The sequence below is a fragment of the Theropithecus gelada genome, chromosome 9 (assembly GCF_003255815.1).
Source record: "Theropithecus gelada isolate Dixy chromosome 9, Tgel_1.0, whole genome shotgun sequence".
NCBI classification, from domain to species: Eukaryota; Metazoa; Chordata; class Mammalia; order Primates; family Cercopithecidae; genus Theropithecus; species Theropithecus gelada.
Window position 1 is genome coordinate 94,945,195 of NC_037677.1, and position 23,413 is coordinate 94,968,607.

Consider the following 23,413-nt stretch of genomic DNA (forward strand, 5'->3'; position numbering starts at 1 on the left):
TTTCAGAGGCTGAGGCAGGCGGGCCACCTGAGGTCAGGAGTTCGAGATCAGCCTGGCCAACATGGCAAAACCCCATCTCTACTAAAAATACAAAAATTAGCCGGGTTTAGTGGTGGGCGCCTCAAATCCCAGCTACTCAGGAGGCTGAGGCAGGAGAATTGCTTGAACCCGGGAGGTGGAGGTTGCAGTGAGCTGAGATCGTGCCATTGCACTCCAGCCTGGGTGACAAAGCAAAACTCCATCTCAAAAAAAATTAAAATAAAATAAAATAAAATAAAATAAATGTTTTAAATTACTGATCCATTGAGTTACAAAATGCCCCACATAAAATGTTCAGGTAAAACTTAGACACCAGGCAAAGTATTAAGGTTTAACATCAGTCCGTTAGCACATCCACAGTTACCCCCATATTGATATTCTAGAGCTGCCGCTGCTTCAAGAAGCTGTTCCATGTTTGTTTTGTGGCTTGAATACCTTCTGTGGCCTCCTGGAGGTATCTAGACTCGGGTTACAGAAGCATAGGCTAAGGATAGCTCTGGGCCACCCAGCTCAGCTTGGGATCTTGAAGTCAGTTGTGCTGGGGACGGGGGCGCTGGCCCTTCTGCTAGGCTGAGCTCCTCAGTGTATCCAGGGCACACTTTGGCCACATAGCGGCTATGTACTCCAAGGTGGTACGTGGCCTGGACCTGGCTGGGAGCACAGGGCTCTAGACACAAGGGCTGCCTATGATCTGGAGTCAAGGGCCCCCACCCTGCCCTGGGTGCCCAATCCCCTGCTTCCCACCTGCTCCCATGCTATGTTGGTTACATGCTTCCCCGCCTTGTCAGCTTGTTTCTGGAAGCTCCCTGACTCCCTCCCAGGCCATGGGGAAACCACCTTTCCCCATTAGGGGAAGGGAGGAAAGCAGCCTGTGATGTCCTCAGCTGGCTGCAGATGTGCATTCGACCCAGCCCCCGGTCAGCGCGGGAGAGCAGAGAGTGCCGACTAGGCTGCCTTTTCCTTCTCTCTCGAGGCCCTTATCCCACTTGCTTCTTCACACTCCTTCCCAGGCTGCTGAGAGCCAAACGCCCAGGGGCCAGTGAAGTGGGATCAATTGGGGAGGTACTCACAGCCACTAGTCCGTTGTGTCCTGCAACGAGACAGGGGAGAGGGAAGGAAAGCATCACTGGTCAGCCGGCGGGCAGACGGACAGTCCTTAAGCAATGTGCTCACTGCTCCCTGTCCCCATGCCATGAAGATCCAGTGACCCTCCCCTCCCCTTCCTGCATTCAGATGTTGGAACAGCAGCTAGCTCAACTCCATGAAACACCAGATCTTCAAGGAGTCAGAAAAGCCTGGTCCTTGCCCTGGCTGGAAAAGTCCTGCTCCCCTGGCTTGGTCAGGGGCTCTGCTGGAGTGAGGGGCTGATGCTTGGGAGGTGCAGGTGATGGTATCTGGGGGAGCAGCACGGCTGACTTGGCAAGCAGGAGAAGCAATGGGTGGCTGCATGCTGGTGCGCCAACGTCCCGTCTCGCATGGCAGCATCAGCATCCAGGGGAGTGCTGGTCATGTGGGTAGCTGCTGTCAAGTGTGGCTTGTTTTGCCCACATGCGGTTCACAATCGGCACAACGGTGCCCTAGGAGGCTTCATTCACATGGGTTTGTTTTTGCCAGTCCCCAGTGTTCCAAAAATAAAATGTGAACAGTTCGACAGGAAGTAAACATGTACAGTTTCAACATGTGCTGGAGTGACTGGCTGTGCTTCAGGGTGCCTTGAGCTGAGAGGCCTGACTTTGGCCTTGGCATCTCATGTTCCACACCAAGCCGCTGGGTAGCAAGTGCCTCTCCAGCTCTGATAAACTCAGAATCACCTGGGAGGCTGTGTAGATGCCGACTCCCAGACCCCCTCCCAGGAGTCTATTCAGCAAGTGTTTCACAGAACCAAGAGTTTCATGAGCTAAAATTAACTCTGACCACATGAGAAGCATGTGAGAAGCTAGCTGGTTATAGTTCATCTTAAAAAGTGCTGCTTGACATACTCTTTATTTGTATGGGCTTTTGAAAACGTTCATAAGAAAGTTTAAACAGTCTGCCAGTTGGGACTCATGAGCAGATGGAACCTGTCTCAAAGACATGCAACAAACTAAAGGCAGACAGTCCTGGGCTCAGCCCAGCCTCTGCTGTTTGCCAGGGTGTGACCTCAGAGAGTTGTCAGCTGCCCTGAGCCTTGAGCTTCTTCACGTGGGGAACAGAGGGTGCCAGGGACCCTGCAGCGCGGCAAGGATGAGATAAATGGGAGCTATTTGTCTTTTAATTGGTGCTGATGGTCAGTCTTGGAAAACTCAGTTTTCCAGGCAACTGGGTCTAGTTCAATCACGGCAGACCTCAAATGAGTAAGGTAAAGGATCCAAAGCACAAGACCCCCTCCCAGTGGCCACCCCCAGGTCTGGCTGAGCCCTCCTTGGCTTCTGGTGACACCTCTGTTTCCTTGAAGAGGACTTCAGCTGCGGGCTCTGCTAATCCCCAGACCTGCCTCAGGGGCCCCACAGCAGCCGCCTGGGCCCTTGAGAAGCTGCTCTGGGCGTGGGCTCTGCAGCTGCCTGCATCAGGCAGGGTTGGGTGGATGTGCTGACCTCCGGGAGTCACCTCCTGCCCTCAGAATGCTCATCACCAGGTACGGGGCCAGGAATGTCCATTTTAACAAGCTCCTCAGTCACTCTCAGGCACATTTAGTCAAATGACTAAATCAGAGTCATCTTCAAGGTGGCGGCCAGGTGCCAGTGTGCCTTCAGGGACTCAAGAGGTAACCCTTGTCTCAGAATATGCCACTCTGTTCCTTACTCAGGCCCAAGATGCCTTTAAACCAGGCTTCATGGTATGTTTAGCAACTAAAGAAATCATGTCAAGGAAAAGCTCACACACTGAGACTCACTCGCACTTGTAGGCAAGTCACCAAGGCAGCTGGTGACCTAGAGTCAACCTTCCCCATTGGGAGACAGCAGGGTGAGCTGTGGCCAAGCACGGAAGAAAGCGGGGGCTCCTCTGAGGCTAAGCGAGGTGCTGGAGCTGTCTCCCACCAGCCCAGGGAGTTTGTGAGCCGGATGTCAAATAGCCATTGTTAGAAACTAAATTATATAAGCTTACAATTAAATAAATGATATTAAAAACAAAGGTAATAAATACTCCAAACACACTACTTCCTATTTGTTTTACTACATTTGTCTGTTCCCCATGCCTTTGCCGTCATTGGCCTCTAGGTACATATCTGCATGGTGGACATGCTATACAATGATGTGCCACTGGGTATCACTCCCAAATCACATTCAGCAACCTCATCTTGGTGACAAAAAAGGCCATGGTGGGAGTATTCCCACCACCGTCATCAGCAAATATTACACAGCAGGGCTGAATTTATTGCTGTGGTCAGGCTTAAGAAAGCGATGGGAAAATGCTAATAATGCAAATTAAACCTAACAGCATTAGCTGTTATAGCGTGAATAGCATAAACATTGAAGGAAATCTAGTATTAAAAAAAATTATCTTATTTGAGTAACATCATTCCTGTCATTTAAAGAAGGAGACTGGGAGCGGTGGCTCACGCCTGTAATCCCAGCACTTTGGGAGGCTGAGGCGGGTGGATCACAAGGTCAGGAGTTTGAGACCAGCCTGGCCAACATGGTGAAACCCGGACTCTACTGAAAATACAAAAATTAGCTGGGCGTGGTGGTGGGTGCCTGTAATCCCAGCTACTCAGGAGGCTGAGGCAGGAGAATCACTTGAACCCAGGAGGCAGAGGTTGCAGTAAGCTGAGATTGTGTCACTGCACTCCAGCCTGGGTGACAGAGTGAGACTCTGTCTAAAAAAAAAAAAAAAAAAAAAAAATTAATTAATTAAATAAAAATTAATTTAAAAAATAAGGAGTAAGGCTGGGATATAAATCTTTGCTGTTTCACGATCGTCCTACTCTTTACAGAAAATATGGAGCACCATTCTCTTCGGAGCTACCCTCATTTGTCAGATGCAACTATAGGTTGGCTACTGAGTTTGGCAAAAATCAAAGAAAGCCTTTGGTAAGAATCACTTGCCTAGACTGCATTTAAATTGAGAGTATTGTATTTTTATTTGTAAAATTGTGTGCAGTGTATCTTTTATTTCAATATTTAAAATAAGCATGTGTGTGTCTATATATGTATGTATACACATATATGTATACATATATGCATACGTGTGTGTATATACGTGTGTGTGTATATATGTATGTGTGTATATATATATACACACACACACACACACAATCACACATTTTTCCCTGGAGAGGTGACTGTTGAGTATCTACCAGCTCGCAACTGCTCTAGTACATAGGAAAATGAAGACATGCCTTCAAAGCTGCATAATGAGTGCCGTCTGCTTTCAGTCCCTGTCATTATCTCTGTAAGCCCTAGCTGGCAATCATGCATTTGGGGCCCTCTGCAAGTGTGAATGGAAGGCACTAAGGAAGAACCACCTGGTCCTGGGCCTGCTTCTTCCCCTAGCACCCAGTAGACTTTGATACTCTTGAGCCCAGGGGTTGGCAAAGTATGGCAGGATCACTGCAGATTCACAAATGTCCCAGAGCTGCAAGGCAATGGGGGCCACTGCCCTCTGCAGACACGCAGTAGGAACTCTGGAACTCAGTTCTGTTTTATCCTAACTGGCCTTTATGAAATGACTGCAGTTTCTTGTGAGGATGGGTGGCCTCAGTGGTAAGGCAGTGGTGACCAGAACTCACGGCACTGTGGGGGAGGTGGGGGGAGGGTGCTGGATTTCACTTGTCTGTTGGCCCAGAGCTCGTTCCAACCCTTAAAACCACAGGCTGAGAATGTGGTGGAAACTAGGTCATTTTGCAGGAGATAGAGGGAAACCCCTGAGCTCACCTAGTCTTCTTGTCATTCTCCATGGAAGATCCAAGCCCAGAGAAGGCAAGCATTTGCCCCAGGCCACACAGCAGAGCCAGCCCCAGAATCCCAGGTGCCTGCCTGCCAGATGGAAGGGCTTTCCGTTGCAGCCCCTGCTAGTGTATAAACTTCTGGCGGGTTATGCCCGAGGAGAGAGCAGTGGGGCTTGGCAAGGCCTCCCCCTCCCTACCAAGCTCTGAGCAGGGCTGCCTTCCCGCCCCTCAGCTCTGGCCCAGCCTGCTTTACCACTTTACCTGCTCCTATCACCACCGCATCATACTCAGGCTTCAGACCTCCCCCGGCTTCTGTGTGAGCTCGTCTCCAAGCTGGGAAGGGAGAGGCAGCCACAGCCCTGCAGAGATCTCGGCCACTTGCAGCCATTTCTGCCCCAGGCTGGGCCTTGCTAGGCAGGGAGTCAGCTAGAGATTTGCTTTTGTGCTCCCCTAGGCAGGGGGTGGAGCAGGGAGGAAGCAGGAAGAGGAGGAGCTGCAGTCCCCCTCTAGCCCTCCTCCACCGTGCATTCTTGGCCACAGGCCAGCCTCCTGCTGCTGTGCCGCTGTGCTGGGCCATCGGGAGGGGTTGCCTATTAACCCGGCGGTGTCACCTCCAGGATGCAGGGGAATAATGACAAAACTGATAATCCACTGGGGTTCCCATGTCAGGCTGGCACTGTGCTGAACTCTGTAGGCAAAACTCCCCATTTTACAGATGAGGGCACTGAGGCTGCGGGGTTAGGGAGTGGTGGAGGCAGAGCGGAGCTCCAAAGGGCCCTCTCCTCCCCTGTGCGGCTCCCTTCTCAGTCAGAACTGAAATGCCTGGGATGGCAAGTGCTCGTGCCAGACTCTGCTCCGACTCCATGCTGAGTCTGCCAGTGCAGAGTGGTGGTGCCTCTACACCCACGGGAGGCACCCAGGGCAGCCATCTAGTGTCACCACGACCAGGGCCTTCAGACACCGCAAAGGCAGCTGTGTTTGTCGCTGAGGAGCACTGGAGTCCTCTCCTAAATGCTCAAACACACCCCTCAACGAGGGCTTAGGGGCAAGTTCACTGTCTGTAATTCTCTGGGTTTTCTTCTTTTGAAGGCCCGGCCAATTCTCTTCTTTTGGCACTTTGCCCATTTTCCCAGAATCCCCAAGGATTGGAGGTCACATCGGTAGATACCTCCAGCTAAAGTTCTTTCTGACCCTCCCTTAGGCCTGCCTTGAATGAGGAGCCCCTTTGTTCTCTGCCCATTACTTAGCAGAGTGTTCCCTAGGAGGAGAAGGCCCCTCGCAGCGGAGCGGAGAGTTCCCGCGCTGCTCTGACACGGCAGTGTGAAGGAAACCTGCTGTTGGTAATGAATCTCAGAACTGGGAGAGTATGTGGAGATGATCCTAAGAGGGGGTTCCGAGGACCCCTCCACACACCATGGACAGTTACCCCGCATGTGAGCATCTCTGCTAAGATCTGATTCAGGATGTCCACCCCTGTGTTATTTATTGTATAGAAAGATCAAGGGGACTGGTTAAACTAGACATATCACATTCAGCCACTGCTAAAAACTAAAGGGAAATAGTAGGCGACAAAAGCAGGTGTCCTGAACACTGGTGGGTTCAGAGGATTGGAGTTTTTTCCTTTATGCTTTTCTGTATTTTCCACAATCCATGCTTTTCACTGCCATTCCATCAGATGATGATAAGGAGGAACACAGATCCAGTCACCTGAGGGGACACTTCCTCACTGCCTCCTTCTCTGGGTTTAGACCAACGTGTGGGTTCGAGCTCCCCCAACGCCTCCCCAAAGCTGTCCCCTGCAAGGGAGAGACCAGTCTGCGTGAATTTTGGCCCAAGACTGAAGACACAGAAGGCGCGGCTCCTGCATGCACAGCACAGGGCCATCTGTTCCTGTGCTGCGGTAGACGCTGATTTCTGCCACGCCGCCCTCTCTGGCCCAGCACCAGCCTCCTGGCCTCGGAGGAGCAGATGCTCCCAGTCCCAGGGCTCTCAGGATCTCTTGTCCTTGGGTCCATTCTGGGACAGGAACTTCTCGGTTGGAAGAGAGGGGCTGTACCCCTTGGGTGGTGGTTCTCAATCCAGGGCGCACCATGGAAGCTTTGAAAGACATCAAAGCCTGGGCTCCACGGCCGCCAAGCGAATCCATATCTCTGGGCCAGGGCCAGGGGCTTGAGAACCCCAGCCCCAGGGCAGACGCCAGCCGAGCGTGAAGGGGCTGCGACTTAGCAAGGGCTTATCGGCACGACAGAAGGGTCTAGAAGCACAAGCGTGTTGAGCTTCAGTGATAACAACGACCAACATTTATTGAGCACCTACCGCATTGGGTAATCCTCACACCACCCTGGGAGGGAGGTGCCATCGCTTTAAATGTGAGGAATAGAAGAAACTTTCCGGGAGATGCAGAGAGGAAGTGGCAGGGCTGGAATTCAGACCCAGGCAAAGGAGCACCTTTTACCTGGGGTAGGAGAGAGCTTGCCGGGTGGGCTCCCTCCCCATCTCCCAGGATAAGGCAGAGGCAGCTCTGGAAGAGGAGCTGCTGCCACTTTTGTTTTACGAAGACAAACTGGACCCCTGGGCTTCCCTCTTCCTCCAGAGAGAAGGATCTGGGGCCTTGCACATACCCCACATGGAGGGTGGTCTAGGTGGGGTTTTAGAAACCCTGGGGCCACCCTGGGCACTCTGCCCCATCCTCAGGACGGCCACTGCAGACAGCAGGCTCTTGCCATGGGGAACAGTGGCAAGCAAGAGCAGCTGGAGGACGGGGTGCAAAGGCAGACTGCAGCCACCTTGGCCTAGAGCAGGGGGATACGGGAGGCCTCCCAGAGGCGCCGGGCCAGCTGGCCGGCCTGCTGCACCAGCAGGTCAGTGGGGATGACAGACAGGTGCAGGGCCAGCAGCTCGTAGCACCTGACAGCCTCGGCCGGGCGGTTCTTGCTGTAGTAGCGCAGGAGCTTCCTGGGGAGGAAAGGGAGGATGGGATTCAGGAGCGAGGCTGTTGCCCTCCTCCAGTGCCAGAGGCCTCTCGGGGCCCTCGCGAGCAAATGCCCATGTCCTTGGTCATCTCACTAGGCCCCTGCACGTGGGCCTTGACACCTGCTCCTGTTCCTCACTGACCTAACAGTGCCATCCTGGCTACGAGGCAGCAGTGGGGATGTTCTGGGCCGGGCGCAGACGTTTCCCGTGCTGCCGAGACCATGCCAGCAGGAAGGTGGTAGGAACACAGACGTGCCCTCCACACCCATCCTCCCTCACTGCACACAGGCCCAGCTGGGAAGGTGTTCCCAGTGTGGATTTCTGGGTCCGGGGTAGGGCACTGCTGAAGCAGAAGCCGCTCCCGGCAGAGGCAAGTACTTATCACCCACACAGGAGCGTCTGTCCCCAGGGGCTCCCGACGCGCCGTCACCTGTAGTAGTCTCCTCCCAGCATGCCAATAGGCACCGAGTCATCGGAGAGGACGGGCACCTCGATCATCTGGAGTTTGTACCCCTGAGGAGGGAGGACAGGGAGGCAGTGGGTGTCGGGGGAGCACACGGGCCCGAGTCAGACGCACCGGGCTCGCAGCTTGGCTTGGCTCTGCCTTGTGCGCTGGGTGCTTGGGAAAATGCCTGGACCTTGGTTTTTCATCTTTGAAGTCGGAATAACAACAGTCGCCTTATGAACATCAGAGACAAAGTATACAAAGTTCCAAGGGCCGGCAGGGTAGCTGTCATTCCCATCAATACCTGGACCTGCACAGGCCACACACACACGCTCAGGAGGGCAACCTGCAGGGCTGTCATTCAGGGTCTTGAAGAGCAGAACATTCACAAAAGGCCTAAGCCTCTGCTTTGAAAGAACTGGGAATTGCCAGGGTGGGATAAGGTGGGAAGGGAATTAAGATCTGCTGGATGTGCCCTGTGTGCCAGGCACGAACATGGCGATTAGCTGATGCTTGTGTGGGCACCGTGGCCTGCCATGCAGGGGGAGTGGACTCCGCAGCGTGCAGGGCTGCCCCCGTGGCACCAGCTGGGCTGTGTGGCTGACATTCAAACCTGGCCTCTCCAGCTCACAGCTCTGCCTCACTGTATCACCCCACGGGGCCACCCAAGCACACAGACTCCTGTCCCTCCCTAGAAGTGAAGGTAAAGGTCACAGGAATTTTCTAGCACTTCTGTTGTACACAAGTCCTGGGCACTTCCAGGGGCACAGAGGAAAGCAGGGAGCCTGCAGGCTGGGGGAGGAGAGCTTGGGCTCCGGCTTCCTCACTTAACAACCTCGGTGGCCCTGGCCATGGCGTCTGATCTCTAGATCGTCGTGTCTCCATCCATACAATGGGGTCAGGGATCCCTGCCCCAGCCACCGCACAAGGCTGTGAGGGATGACTGAGAGAACAGCGGCGGAGGGCCCCAGTAACCACCCTGCCCTATGGAAAGGGATGGCTGTCACCCTCAGTGAACAAAGAGAGTGCAGGGTGGGTGCAGGGGAAGGCACAGTAGTTCAGGGACCCAGAGACCAAGGGCTGCGAGGGAGGAGGAACGCTCCTGAGAGCTGGAACCACCATTCCTGGTGACAAACGAGATGGAAATAAAAGAGAAACAAGAGGAAAGCAAAGAAAGGGAAGAGACAGAGAGGAGGGAGAGACAGGAGGAGAGGGGCAGGTGGCCACAGACAGTAAGTTCCCCTCACCGGAGCCTACTCTGCAGTAACGGTGAGGCCCAGAGGAAGCAGTGTAGGGCCAGGAGGCCAGGGCCCGGAGCCACACCACCAGTGTCTCCTTGGGTGGCCTGGCTCACTGCTTCAAGCAGGGCCTATGCTCTTGAGTTCAGGGGCCTATGCCACAGGGATGACCGTGTGCCATGCTTGGCATGTGATGCTGGTGACATGGAAGCACTAGCGACAAAATGTATGATCTGAGTCGCGTTTCCCGCAGTGGGGCGTGTACCTATCTGCTCACATGTGTGCCTGGATGCCACGTGGACAATGGCAAGAGTTTGCCAGACAGCTGGGCAGAGGGCTCACAAAGCAGTTAAATGCCCACGTGAAATTGTGACCTCTGAGCTCTGGGTCCCAAACTGCTGGGCTTACCAGCAACAGGAAGAGAAGATGAGACAGACAGACAACAATTCAGAAGAAATGAATCCAAGAGTGACAGAGCGGGAAGTGTGTGCGGACTGTCCTGGCCCAGGGACTCGGCCTCACCTACCATGTCATTCTCGAACCACAGGAAGTAGGAGCAGTAGAAATCGCCCTCCTGGAACAGCAGTGTGGTGTAGCCCTTCTGCAGGTATCTGCGCGCCAGCTGGATCAGAGACCAGACCTGGGGAAAAGAGGAGAGTGAGGAGCACCACTCTCTCAGCGTTGGTCTGCCCGGGCAGCTCTCACCTCTGAAGGAAGGAAAGTGCGCAGATGAGAAACCCATGAGTGCCAGGGGCCTCTCCTAGTACCTGGGCACTGCCTTGGCCCAGAGCAGAAGGCTCAACAATAAATCATTATTGGATGGATGGACTACCCTCCAGTTAGCGTGGGGGCAAAATATATGTAAAAAAGCTTTGTATAACTTTACTATACACATAAGCCATACATTAGTGAACTGGGCTGGTGTGGTGGCTTATGCCTATAATCCTAGCACTTTGGAGGCTGAGGTAGGTGGATTGCTTGAGCTCAGGAGTTCAAGACCATCCTGGGTAACATAGCAAAACCTCATCTCTACAAAAAACACACAACAATTAGCTGGGTGTGGTAGCACACACCTGTAGTCCCAGCTACTTGGGGGGCTGAGGCGAGAGGATCGCTTGAGCCCAGGAGATTGAGGCTGCAGTGAGCGGTGTTTGTGCCACTGCACTCTAGCCTGGGTGACAAAGTGAGACCCTGTCTCAAAAAATAATAATATTAAAATAAATAAATTAGTGAAATTAGAAAATAGCCAGGGACATCATTAATTAACACAGGAGAACAAGGTGTGGTCTCCTGAATCCATCCTAGTGACCTTCAGGCTGGGAACTGATGATGGTCCAGGTGAGTGACCCTGTAGGATGTCCTGAGCCAGGGGTGAAGTCCAAATCAGAGCTCACCAAGGGGTCAGATGGAAACCCAGGGCCTGAGAAACCACATGCCTTAGCTCCCCTGGGAATGTCCTCCTGCCTGACGCAGGGACCGTCACCCAATGCTGCCAGCGAAGTGCCCCAGGGAAGGCCATAGGGACAGTGGGCTCTCTCTCACCTCTCAGGGCTGGGAAGAGACTCGAGGAGCCCGCTCCTCCACCCTTAGCGGGAGGGACAGGCGATCTGCTCCAAACTGCATCACTGTGCAATTACTAATTAAATCTGCCATGGATTGATTATACTTTTCAGGAAAGTAATTTGACAACATCCATTAATAACCTTAAAAACATTCCTCCCATCTGACTTAGTAATTCCATTTCTAGGAATCCATATTGGGGACATAATCAGAGATGGGGACACAGATGTATGTAAGGTGTATACTGCAGAATTATTTATAACAGCAAAAGCCTAGAAATAATCTGTATGTCTAAACATCAGGGAAATGATTCAATAAATTATGTTACATTCACATGATGGACTATTACGGAGCTGCTAAAAATCATGTCTATAAAGAATTAATGGCATGAGGAAATGCATCTGATATAATGTGAAGTGAAAACATGGTAACAAAGTTGCACATACAGAGTGATCTCAACTACAACAAACTGCACAGAAAACCAACAAAAAGAAACGTACCAAGATAACCCCGACTGTCTCCAGAATGAGGGGCAAGGACGAAGATGGTGATGACGATGCTGCCAGTAAGTACTGAATGAACTGTATCTGCATTTTGTACCACGTGCTATGCTAAATATTTGACACGTATCCTCTCATGTAATCTTCATAACTCTGTGACGTAAATAGCAGTATTTTTTCCTTCTACAGATGAGGAAACTGACACTTGGGCTAAGTACTGCCCAAAACCACATAACTGGTGGGAGATGGGGCTGGGCTTCCAACACATGCCTCTGCCACCCAACTTCCCATCTTCCTATCTTGTTTTAAACATTAGAATAGACTTCACTTGCCCCCCACGGCCCCCCCCCCCCAAAAAAAGAAAGCGCACACACACACACACACACACGTATAGTTTTTTTGGACAGTGGCAGGGGTCCTCCCCCTACCAAAAATATAACTTTGCCATGAAAACCCGTCAGTTAAATAAGGAGAATAAAAGAATTTCCAGCGAACGCTTCCCTAACAGAAATCACCTTGTTTTAAGTTCTGATGCCCAATTGATGTACCTTGCCGTTCTCTCCATTCTAGTTCATTCAACAAATACTTGTTGAGCACTTATTTATGCTGGCACTGGCCGTTGCCTCTTCTGGCCTGCTGCCCAGTGCACTCTGCTAGCCCCAGGTATGTGGATCACACCAGGAGGGACTGCCCAATATTGGCTAAGGCCCACCCATCCCCACCCTGGGCCCGAATGGTTACCTTGGTTTTGACAAAGGCAGCCAGCGGCCCCTTGCCTAACTCGGACGAGGTCTTTTCACTGCAGTTGAGGGAAGGCGCCACCATCTGCCCGGTTGTGCGGTCCACGTAGATGAAGTGCACCAAGCCTGGGAAGTCTTCTAGGTATGTGAAGGTCTGAGTTAAGGTGCTTACCAAGCCAGGAGCTAGGGATGACCTGCCTCTGTCCTCGCCCTGGGCTTCCAGCTGTGCCCAGTCATGGTGGCAGGAGGGCCAGGACTGCTTCTCTCCAGCAGCTTCCATTTCAGCCAAGCCCCCTGTATCCTTGCTTTCTCAGATCCCCACTACCTCCCAGGTCCCCAGGCCTTGAAAAGCTGTAAGATCCTCAACGCTTGCACAGTTGACATGGGCAGTTCTGGCCCTATAGGAACATGGTTTGCTCACAGTTCATCGCTTTCATAAGGGATGAATTTAAGTCAGACATACGTGAGGCTGGAATGTGAGCACAGCCACTTGGTTCATGAGTGAGCCTAGCTGACCGCCCAACCTATGCACCTCACTGTGACCTTGCTAAACCCTTACACTTCATCATGAGAGTCTGGAAGGCTCCCATTTGGGAGGGGAAGAGATATCCATGGAAGGGCAGCAGCTGGTGGCTAAAGAGGCCCTCTGGCATCCTTTCACCTGCCCACTGAGGACCTGCCTCAGGAGACTGAGGGCTGGACACTTCAGAGATGATATGGGAAAAGCTGTTTTACATCAAGTTCCATGGAAAATCAGTATTCAATGAAATTAGTGTTCCATAATAAAAGGGTCAAACAGTCTTAGGAATGGTTTTTGAAACAGGGATAAACATTTACTGTAGGCCTTCTCGGAGCTTTTACATGCCACTGTCCACTGTGATGATCTAAGAAGGACATGGCCCTTTCAACCCAACTAGACCACAGGAACCCACCCCGTCTCCACCCCTTGTGGAATACCTATTACTATTTTGCCAGCTGGCAACACTGACACAAAGAGTCTTTATGGCTTTTGTGAATTAACTTTGGGACAGGAGGAATTCCTGTAATTTCAGCTTGGAATGTTCCTATAGACAAGGCACACGGGTCACTATGTCCTATTGTTTTCCTTCAGAGAGGTGGTGAGCAGCTGAGGGGTGGAAAATACATTCCCCTTCCCTGGGGCCCACAGTCCTTCTAGGCAGCAGGTGTGGAGGCAGAAGACCCGAGAGGCTTGTTGGGCTGGCTGGAGCCCCGGCGTCAGGATATGACACCATGGTGATGTTCCTCCTGCTCTTCACCAGCAAGAAGTCCTTCCAGTCCGTCAGCTTCTCCCTGCCGAGGGAAGCTCGGGCTGCACGGAGGAAGTACGGGCCCCAGACCCTGCCCTTGCCACCCAGGGGGCCGCACCGCACTTACCGCATGAGCCTCTGCACTTGGTCCTGCAGGTGCTGAGGCAGGTGTGGGCCTCCCCTGTTGGGGGCTGTGGTCAGGAAGTTCAGCCGGTAGATGGCGCAGAGCTGCCGCTTCAGCTTCCCACATGCCTGGAGCAGCCTGGGCATGAGAGAGGAGAGCATCACAGCAGAAGGGACGTAGGGGAGCCCCTCGCCCCATGTGGACCACCTCGTTCCTGCACCCAGGACAGAGAGACCTGGGGACCCCCTCGCCCCGTGTAGATCAACCTGCTCTTGTACCCAGGAGAGACAGACAGACAGACAGACCTAGGAGAGCCCCTCGCCCCATGTGGACCTCCCTTTTCCTGCACCCAGGACAGACACAGACCTAGGAAAACCCCTCGCCCCGTGTGGACCACCGCACTCCTACACCCAGGACAGACAGACCTGGAGAACCTCTTGCCCCTATGTGGACCACGCCATTCCTGCAGGACAGACAGACAGACCTAGGAGAACCCCTCTCCCCATGTGGACCAACTGACTCCTGAACCCAGGATGGACAGACAGACCTAGGGAACCCCTCACCCCATGTGGACCTCCCTGTTCCCGCACCGAGGACAGACAGACCTAGGGGAGCCCCTTGCCCCGTGTGGACCACCCCACTCCTGCACCCAGGACGGACCGACCTGGGAAGCCCCTCATTCCTAGGCGGACCACCCTGCTCCTGCACCTGGGACAGACAGATGGAAAGACCTAAGGGAGCAGCCACAGCTGGTCAGGCAATAGGAAGGAGCTTCCCAGCTTCTCTACATGGTGTGCCACATATGTGGGAAGAAATCTCCTTTCTTGAAATTATTTTGATGATAAACGATGTGCAGTGGTGGAGGAGATGCGGTCTCCCAGGGAACAGTCTGCCTGGGCACATGACCCACCCCTTGTCCTGAGGCCCACCACTTACTCGGAGGAGGATCCGGGCTCACTTTTGGAGAAAGCCTTGGCCTTAAACTCCAGCCAGGTGCTCTGTAAGGAAGACAGGTGGCAGGTTTGCGTCCCCACCATGTTTCCAGTGAGGTCCAGGCCAAAGTCCTTCCCAGATCAGGCTCTGAGAGGGCACAGGGCCCCCAGACAAATCTGCCCATCTGGCCAATGCAGGCTACCCTGGCAGGCCCCACCAGCCCCCTGCAGACTTCAGTGTGCCATGTTCTGGTCACTCAGCAGCGTTTATTTAAAGGGCAGTTTCCAGGGGCTCACCGTCTGATGGGCACAGGCACGTACAGTAGCGCCCTCACAGTGACCAGGCCAGCCCCTCAGGGTCGGGGGGCACACATAGGGCAGGGGCTGGGGTGTGCAGAGAAGGTGCTGCTGCAGGAGCTGGGAGGGCATGGGGTGGGCATGGGGTAGCCATGCAGGGGGCGGCCTCACAGGATCTCTATAAAGCAGAAGAACTTGGTGTTCTAATGAAAGTGCTCCTTAGGATGCCCTGAGGCACTGCGGGATGCGGCACTGCCTCTGCCTCCGTGAAGAGGAACCTGGGTCTGGGGCATCAGCTGCTTGCTCTGCCTCCTCCAGCCAATCCTGCAGCCTTCAGACTGACAGGCACTCCAGCCACAATGGGTCCCAGCTCCTCAAACACCCAGGCACCGCCACTGCTTAAATCCAGTGTCAACCCCCACCCACCCCACTGCTGTCCAGGCCCTGATCTGGGCTTTGTCAGAGCATGGGGTGACGGCCTGTTTCTACTGCCGTTTCTACTGTTTCTACTGCCTGTTTCTACACGTTCTCGCGTGTCTCCTGGTCTCAGCTCCCCACCTGGGCCCTAAGCTTGCTGCAGGTAGGGTGGGGCCATGACCTGCACATCCCCGTGTTGCCCTGCAAGCCCGGGTGCATGGCCTCGCTGCAGGAGGAAGCCCGTGACGGGCAGATCCCTGGCCTGCACTTGCTCACTGCATCCAGGCTCTGGCTTCACTGCTCACGAGCCGCATAATCTTGGCCAAGCTAAAACTTATCTAAGCCTTAGTTTCCACACCTAAAAAAGGGGAATTATAATTCATGTTCTGCCAAACACACATAAAAAGATTCTGAAAACCTAAAAAGCAGCTAAGTTTTCATTATCATTTCATAATAGGGAAAACAAGGATCGTAGGCCCGGTGGAGGTGCAGCCTGGACAGGAACCCAGGCCTGCTGGTCCCTCAGCTGCGGTGGACCCGATGGACCCTGCTGCCAGCCCTGCCCCTTCCTCAGGTGGGGAGGACTGGAACTTGGGTCTCACCTGAATCTCCTGTGCCCCTCGATTCTTGACAAACTTGTCCATCCTCTGGCGCAGGTCTCCCACAAGGGGCTGGGAGCGCAGGGAGGCTCCAGCCTCTGGCCCTTCCTTCAGCTTCTTCTCCAGCATGGCGAAGCCATCCATCAGCTGGGACAGGACCAGGGCCAGGGGCGCGCTGGGGCTCTGAGGGAAAGGGCCGAGAGGCGAGTGAACGGGGCTGCCCCTGGGGAAGCCGTGCCAGCCCCAAGCGTCACCAGGGCAGGGTGAGGGGCTGTCCTACCCTGGTCAGGAGCACCAGGTTGATGCCTGGCCACAGGGGCAGGCAGTACATGGTGTGGGGCACTAGGGGGCAGTAGCTTTCCTTCACGTTGGCATCCAGGAAGATCCTTCTGGGGCTGGAAGGTGCAGGGCAGTGGGGAACCAGCGTTTGGAGGGTGTCCTCCGCTATCTACAGAGGAAGAAGAGTTGCAGTGAGAGGTGGGATCCCTAAGTCGGACCCACCCATTGCTGCCCTATCTGTGAACCATAAGAAATAAACATTTTTAGCTCTAAGAAACTCCGGTTTTTAAATCCCTGCACTCTGCTGAACCTGTCCTCGCAGCTCCAGTTCCGCTGTTGCCCCTCTCAGCTGCTTCTGGGCCTTTCTGCCCAGAGTCCGGCCCGGATGCCAAGTAGGGCAGTGGGCAGGGGCAGAGGGTCTGGGTGGTGGCACAGAGAGGACCGAGAAGGCAGGGAAACACACTCGTGGATGGGGAGTGCACATTTTCAACAGACGGAGGTACTAACGTTCAACATTGTATCATTTCAATCATCCTCAGAACATCCCAACAGCCACTCAAATTGGGGAAACTGAGGCATAAAGTGACCAAATGAGCAAGGCTCCAGCCTTACAGACGGATTTGAGTAAGAAAGCCTTTAGTTCTAAAAATTATAGAATTAAGGAAATCATGAGAGATGCCACAAAAATTCCTCTTTAGTATTACGTATAACAGCAAACACTGGACACAATGATGCGATTGTCCTGGGCATTTGTTAGATAAATAACATATGCATGTGATGGACTCCCAATCATTACAAACCACACTGTGAGACTGCTTAGGAAACGGAAGAATTTTAAATACAAAAGTATAATGAAGCATGTTAGCATCCAAATCTGATTTTAAAAATACACACGTGTACATATGTAGTGTGTGTGTGCGTGTGTGTGTAAAGTCACAGGAAAAAAAACTAGAAAGAAATACCCAAAGATGTTAATCTCATTTTGAGGACAGAATTCAGAGTAATTTTCATTCCCTTTTTTATAGTTTACTTTTGTATTTCCCAATCTTTCTACAATAAATATACATGCTCACTTAAAAAAAAATCAAACATTCTATTGGACTTTCACTCCCAAGAACAGTGGAGCTGAGGGACAGCACCTGGGGGAGGGGAGGGGCAAGTTCACCAGCCCTCACAACCTGTCCCCGGACCCTGCCTCTGCACTGAGCTCTGGCACCAGGACAGGCACCTGTACTGACCAGCCCTGGGGGGGGGGCCGGAGGAGGGCTGCCATGGGTAGAGTGACCCTGGAGGCGGAACCCTCAGAGCCCCCAACACTTACTGCGGCATCTCAGATCAGCTGGCGCCCAGGCAGACACCGGAGAAACTCACCTGAAGGGCTTCCATGGGTGGGGTGCCCCCCTCCAGCCAGATGGTGCTACCTGCAGGCCACAGGTAATAACATAACGATGTAAGTATCATGAGATGTAAGCAACGGCTCAACAGCACGGGGTAGGGGGCCCAGGTGTCCCCCACAACCTCCGCCCTTGGCTGCCAGCTCCACGTAGGGGTGGTAATGTGGCTGGGCAACACCCCTTCATCCTAAGTTGGCAGGCACAAGGTGAACTCTGCAGTACCAGGGCTGAGGCAGCCCGGGCCTGGCAGAGAAGCTGACCCTCTCTTGCTCCCTAATCCCCTCCTTGTTCTGTCCCCTGTATTCCTTCAGACCTCAACCCGCCCCTCAGGAGTCAGCACACGCAGTCCACCTTTGTGCACTCATTAGTCAACCAGCAAGCTCTTACTGAGCGCCTACTGTGTGCTGGGAATTGAGGTGGATTTCCTTCCGAATATAGCGCACAAAAACCTACTGAACCCACCACATATCTGATATATTATGTGTCTGTAATAATACTGTTACCTCTTATATTTCATTGCAAACAACCCTCATTTATAATCATGTTCCTCTGGGGGAAGTGTGTTCCTAGTCTTAAACACCTGATTTACAAATGGATGAGTGCAACCCAAGCCATTTGTAAGTTGTGAGTTCTGTGCACGGTAGAACAACATTATTTTTTACAGTTCTGAGGCATAAAAAACCACTGTCAAGAGAGAGGGACTGGGAGGAGGATGGTTATGAATGACGAAGAGGAACTTCGCAGATTACCCAGAAGCACTGCTTCTCAACAGGTCTCAGGCTCATCGAGAGCTCAGGGAATCTGAAGATAGCTAGGAACCCTCACCCCAGGAACTGCACAGGCATAGACGAGTTTGCACACAGTCTCAGGGGGTCCTAGGCTTCTAGCCAGTCCAAGGACCTAAAGTTAAGAGCATCTAACCCAGTAGTTGTCAACCTTGGCTACACATGACAATCATTTGGGGACCTTTACAAAATCCTGACGCCCAGGTCAACTGAGTCAGCATCTCTGGGTATAGGCTCAGCTTGAATGATTGTTAAAGATCCAAAGGTGAGTTCAATATGCAGCCAGGGGGCAAAGCATGCTGTAACCTAAATCTGTGCACAGTAGTGGTTTGCACCTGAGGCACATTGGACTCACCTGGGAAAATTTCCTAGAGGGATTCACACCTGGGTCCCAGGCCCACAGACTATAACTTAATTGGGCTGGTTGAAGCTGCCCGGTGATTCCAATGTACCAGGGTTGGGAGCCACTGGTTAAAAGAAGCCACATAATAAATTCCTTTCAAATCCTAGTCCCCAACAAGTTTCTCCTCCTGAAACCCTGGCCTTCTTTCTTCCATCAGATGATGTGGATGGACCACAGGATCCTTTTTTTTACCTAAGAACTTCAGAAATAAATGTAATGCTCATTCATAGTGACCACAACAATCTGGATTTTGGTTTATCTACTTCTCTAAGCAAGGTTGTCTATTTTTTTTGTAACATTTTGAATATCTGTAGTTTTGTTTTTGTTTTTTTTTTGAGACAGAGTCTTGCTCTGTCGCCCAGGCTGGAGTGCAGTGGCATGATCTCGGCTCACCGCAATCTCCACCTCCCGGGTTCAAGTGATTCTCCTGCCTCAGCCTCCTGAATAGCTGGGATTACAGGCACCTGTCACTGTGCCTGGCTAATTTTTGTACTTTTAGTAGACACGGGGTTTCGCCATGTGGGCCAGGCTGGTCTCGAACTCCTGACCTCAAGTGATCTACCTGCCTTGGCCTCCCAAAGTGCTGGGATTACAGGCGTGAGCCACCACACCTGACCCATTTTGAATATTTATAGTTTTTTTTTATTGTTTACCCACATACTTTGGAGAAACAGGTAAAGTATAAACTACAGAGGCTGAATATTTATATTTTAGAATGTATTGAAATGAGGTGATTATTACTTAATTTAACTTAATTTTTAATTACAAAAAAGAAAGATGAGTCTGAGAATGCATGTGCAAAAGTTTTAAACGATGACAATCAACTTGTCACCAACAGCATTAGGGATCAGTGGAGTGGTCTTAACAGTCCTTGAGTTCAGGCTGGAGCTGGCAGGGAAGATGGGGAGCTGCAGACAGCGCCCTGTGTTCTAGGAACACGGGTACCTGCACTCATGTCTTAGGAGACACGGGGTCCCCTGAAGCCTAAGACAAATGTCCTGGGCTGCTGATTGCTACTGCCGCAGGCAGCTAGCTATTGTTTCCTCCTGCTTTCCTCCAGGCCTCACCTGAGCTCTGATCACCAGGGGAAGGAGCTGGTGTGAAGTACTCCTCAGGGAGGGAGAAGCTGTCTGTCTCCTGGAATGGAGAAGGTGGCTCAGGTTGAGAGGCTCTCCCAGCTGGCTCAACCCTGTCCCTGCTCTCCCGGGAGGGGCAGGAAAGGCCTGGTCGCCTGCAGAGGCCAATGCCCTCCTGCCCCTGACTCCATAAAGTGCACAGCACACACCGTCTCTGCAGAGCTCCCCCTGGTTGGGCCTGTGGAGTGAGGGCTCCAGGCCTGCTGCACGGGGATGTTCGGGCTGCTCCGGGCCCTCCGTGGGGAAGGCTGTGCAGGGCAGGGGAGAGGCTGGTTAGCTCCTATCTGACCTGGCTCCCTCCACCCCTTCTGCCTCCCAGCGCTTCACAGAGAAGCCCCCACCCCTCCACCCGTTCCAGGTGCTGTCCTGGGTGTGCAGTCCTCAGACTTCCCAGGGATTTGATTCTAGGCGGTCTGTTCTGTGGAAATTCCAGAAATTCCAACACACTGGTATCCAACCCACCACTTCCCCTGGTGATGAGGTCAACAGCGATGGTGGTGGCTAACACTCACTGAGCATTCACTATGCCCCAGGCGGTGCCGGGTTCCGTGGGAACCGCGCCTTTTGTCCCCTCCAAAAACTCCTGAGAGGTAGATGCTTTGTTATTCCCATTGCACAGATAAGGGCATTGAGGCTCTGGGGGTGCAAGTACGAGCTCAGCTCACACAGCCAGGTGGTGAAGCTGGGTTTCAAACCATGGCTGACTTGAAAAATCTGCACTTTGAACCCACTGGACCATGTGCACTCCAGAATTCCCCTTACATCTGAAAGCAGTGGGAAAGAAGTCACGCCCAACCACACACCCAGAATTGCGACTTAGATAACATGGAGTCCCCAGGGGGAGCCCCCCACCACTCTCCAGGCAGGTTTTCTGAACCACCTCCCCAAGGCCTCCCTCTGACCCAGAGAGCTGCCCTGAGACCTGAGTGTCATCCTCCACTGTGCTCTCGCTGGGGTAGAGGTCCTGAACCAGGAGGATGAGGACGAGCAGGTCGGCCGGGCGCAGGGAGCTGGCACTGTGGCTGCAGACATAGGAGCACAGCCACCCATCAGCACGTGCCCAGCAGGAGACGGGGCAGGCAGGTTAAAGGAGCGTGGAGCCCGGCCCCTGCCCTCAAGGAGCAATGTACTTAATCCTTTCTGGAGACAGGCAAGGCACAAACACAATTAATTAACTCATCAAATTTTAAAGTAAAACTTGGTTGTATAGAACAAAGAAAAGAAAATGATTTAGCAGTGGGAAAGCACCAGGGACTAAGAACAACATAAAAGGAAGTTCTAGGTTGAGACTATAAGACAGTTTTCCAGGAAGGAATGACACAGAGAAATGAGTGAGCTGAAAAGGGTTGAAGAATCAAATCTGCGAAGGTTTCAGGCTTCATGGAGGAGGTGATTCTTGGCTGGGCAGGTGGTGCTTTTCAGGCAGAGGGAATAAGGGGAGTGGGGAGGCCAGGGAGACTTTAGCCACCACACGCCGGACCTTGAGCTCACCTAGAGTAGAATGCCAGCAGCTTAGAATGCACCAGCAGGAAGGCATGCAGGGCCTCCTCGCCGCCCCGCTCTGGGCTGGTGTTGACAGCCTGGATGACGTGCCGCTCCAGTGCCTCTATGCACAGCTCACAGAGCTGAGGGTGAATCAGCCGCTCCAGGGCCTGGCCAGGGCAGGCAGGGAGAGAAAGCCGTATCACCAACCACCTTGCTCCACTCCAGGCCCTGGGCTAGTGGGGACATTCACTGTCCACACTGAGCTTGGACTCTGCACCAGATACTTGGAAACAGGGGGACTAAGACCCACCAGGTCCCAGCCTTCCTGAGGCTTACCGTCTGGTCACTAGACTCTAGTGGATGAGGCAAGGCAATATACAAGGAAATAAAGTTAAGTGCCATTTGTAAATAAGCACCAAGTACAAAATACACAGCACTGGGCTAGAGAGAAATAGCAGCGACCTCCTTGGGTAGGGTGTCCAAAGAAATGTCCCTGAATTAGGTCACCTTTAAACTAATATCTAAACAACCGGATGGCCCACCAGAGAAAGAGGGAGAGAGAGAACACTGCAAGTCAAGGAAACGGCATATTCAGAGGCTCTGAGGAGGGGAGAGAGTTTGGAATGGTGCTGTCCAACAGAAATAAAAGGTAGGCCCTATGCATAATTTAAATTTTTCCAGTGACCACATTAAAAAAGTAAAAAGAAACAGTTGACATTAATTTTAATGACATATTTCATTTTACTCAATATATCCAAAATACTATCACCACATGATACAAAAGCCTTATTAATGGAATGTTTTAGATTCTTTTTTGTGCTAAGTTACCAAAATCTGGAATATATTTCACATGCATAGCGTAACTCAATTTGCACTAGCTGTATTTCAAATGTTCAACAGCCACATGTAGCTAATGACTATCATACTGGACAGATATAAATACAGAGTTTTCCTGAAACTTAAAGAAGTTTCATGTGACTAGCACTCAGTAAGTGTGGACAAGAGAGGCATGAGATGAAGCTGGAGTGAGATAGGCAGTGATAGATCACACAGGGCCTGGTAGGCTTGGGAAGGAGTTTGGATTTTATACTAATGGCATTAGGTAACCTCCTACAAGAAGTCTTTCCTAATGTCCCAGAAAGAGTTAACCATTCCATCTCTTGTGCCACCATGGCTTTTGATGAAAAACCTAATATGGCACCCAGGATTCTTTATTATATCTTTTAGTATACACATGGCTGATTTCCCCTCAAGGGCAGTGAATGTGTCTTTATTCACCTCTTTATTCCCATGGCCTGGCACACTTCTTAGCATATAATAGGTACTATATGTTTATTGGACATATAGTACAATGAGTGGGGGTGTGAGAATCAATTCCTTCAGATCTATTTTCCAGCTCATTAATTCTCCCTCTAGCTATGTCTCATCTGCTATTTAACACATCCCTTGAGTTTTTCATTTTAACAACTACATTTTTATTTCTAAAATATTTGTATGGGTTCTTTTTCAAATTTGTCTGGCCAATTTAGAGTTTCTTCTTATCTCATTTTGTGATTCTACACTTCATATCTTTAAACATTTCATAGTTATTTTATATTCTATACTTAATAGTTTCAATGCATCAAGTGCCTTGGGATATAAATCTGCTGGTAATTGATTTTCCTGACTCTCCCTCATGGTGGCTTATTTTCTTCTATATCTGATTTTCTTCAGTTGTGAGTTCACATTTGTTTGATTGGTACCTTTCCTGCTTTAGCAGTGGTTTTCAAAGTGTGGTTCCTGGACCAGCACAATAAACAAACAGCACCTGGGAATTTTTTAGAAATGCAAGTTCTAGGGCCAGGCATGGTGGCTCACACCTGTAATCCCAGCACTTTGGGAGGCCGAAGTGGGCAGATCATGAGGTCAGGAGTTCCAGACCAGCCTGACCAA

The 23,413-nt window shown here is 51.9% G+C and overlaps 2 protein-coding genes across 8 annotated transcripts in view; both read right to left on the reverse strand.

Annotated features, from left to right (window-relative positions):
* The window catches only part of PYROXD2 (pyridine nucleotide-disulphide oxidoreductase domain 2), a 32,820-nt gene extending 26,757 nt beyond the window's left edge, over window positions 1–6,063 (reverse strand). Inside the window, exons 1-2 of the mRNA XM_025396498.1 lie at window positions 5,168–6,063; window positions 1,110–1,129 (exon numbers count right to left, since the gene is read on the reverse strand). Of these exons, the coding sequence (XP_025252283.1) occupies window positions 1,110–1,129; window positions 5,168–5,483 (336 nt within the window). The 5' untranslated portion in view covers window positions 5,484–6,063. The remainder of the gene's footprint in view (window positions 1–1,109; window positions 1,130–5,167) is intronic.
* Window positions 6,064–6,374: 311 nt separating this feature from the next.
* HPS1 (HPS1, biogenesis of lysosomal organelles complex 3 subunit 1) overlaps window positions 6,375–23,413 on the reverse strand; it is a 31,187-nt gene continuing 14,148 nt past the window's right edge. For 5 of the 7 annotated variants that reach the window (XM_025396499.1, XM_025396500.1, XM_025396504.1 and 2 more), the window contains 14 exons: window positions 21,488–21,648; window positions 20,919–21,018; window positions 20,146–20,244; window positions 19,928–19,997; window positions 17,650–17,699; window positions 16,280–16,447; window positions 16,003–16,182; window positions 14,691–14,752; window positions 13,758–13,892; window positions 13,608–13,673; window positions 12,364–12,508; window positions 10,089–10,202; window positions 8,310–8,392; window positions 6,375–7,861 (listed from right to left, as the gene is read on the reverse strand). In XM_025396499.1, the coding sequence (XP_025252284.1) occupies window positions 7,699–7,861; window positions 8,310–8,392; window positions 10,089–10,202; window positions 12,364–12,508; window positions 13,608–13,673; window positions 13,758–13,892; window positions 14,691–14,752; window positions 16,003–16,182; window positions 16,280–16,447; window positions 17,650–17,699; window positions 19,928–19,997; window positions 20,146–20,244; window positions 20,919–21,018; window positions 21,488–21,648 (1,596 nt within the window). In that variant the 3' untranslated portion in view covers window positions 6,375–7,698. Of the gene's footprint in view, window positions 7,862–8,309; window positions 8,393–10,088; window positions 10,203–12,363; window positions 12,509–13,607; window positions 13,674–13,757; window positions 13,893–14,690; window positions 14,753–16,002; window positions 16,183–16,279; window positions 16,448–17,649; window positions 17,700–19,484; window positions 19,998–20,145; window positions 20,245–20,918; window positions 21,019–21,487; window positions 21,649–23,413 lie in introns of those variants that run through there. The other 2 variants (XM_025396505.1, XM_025396506.1) reach the window with 2 other exon arrangements.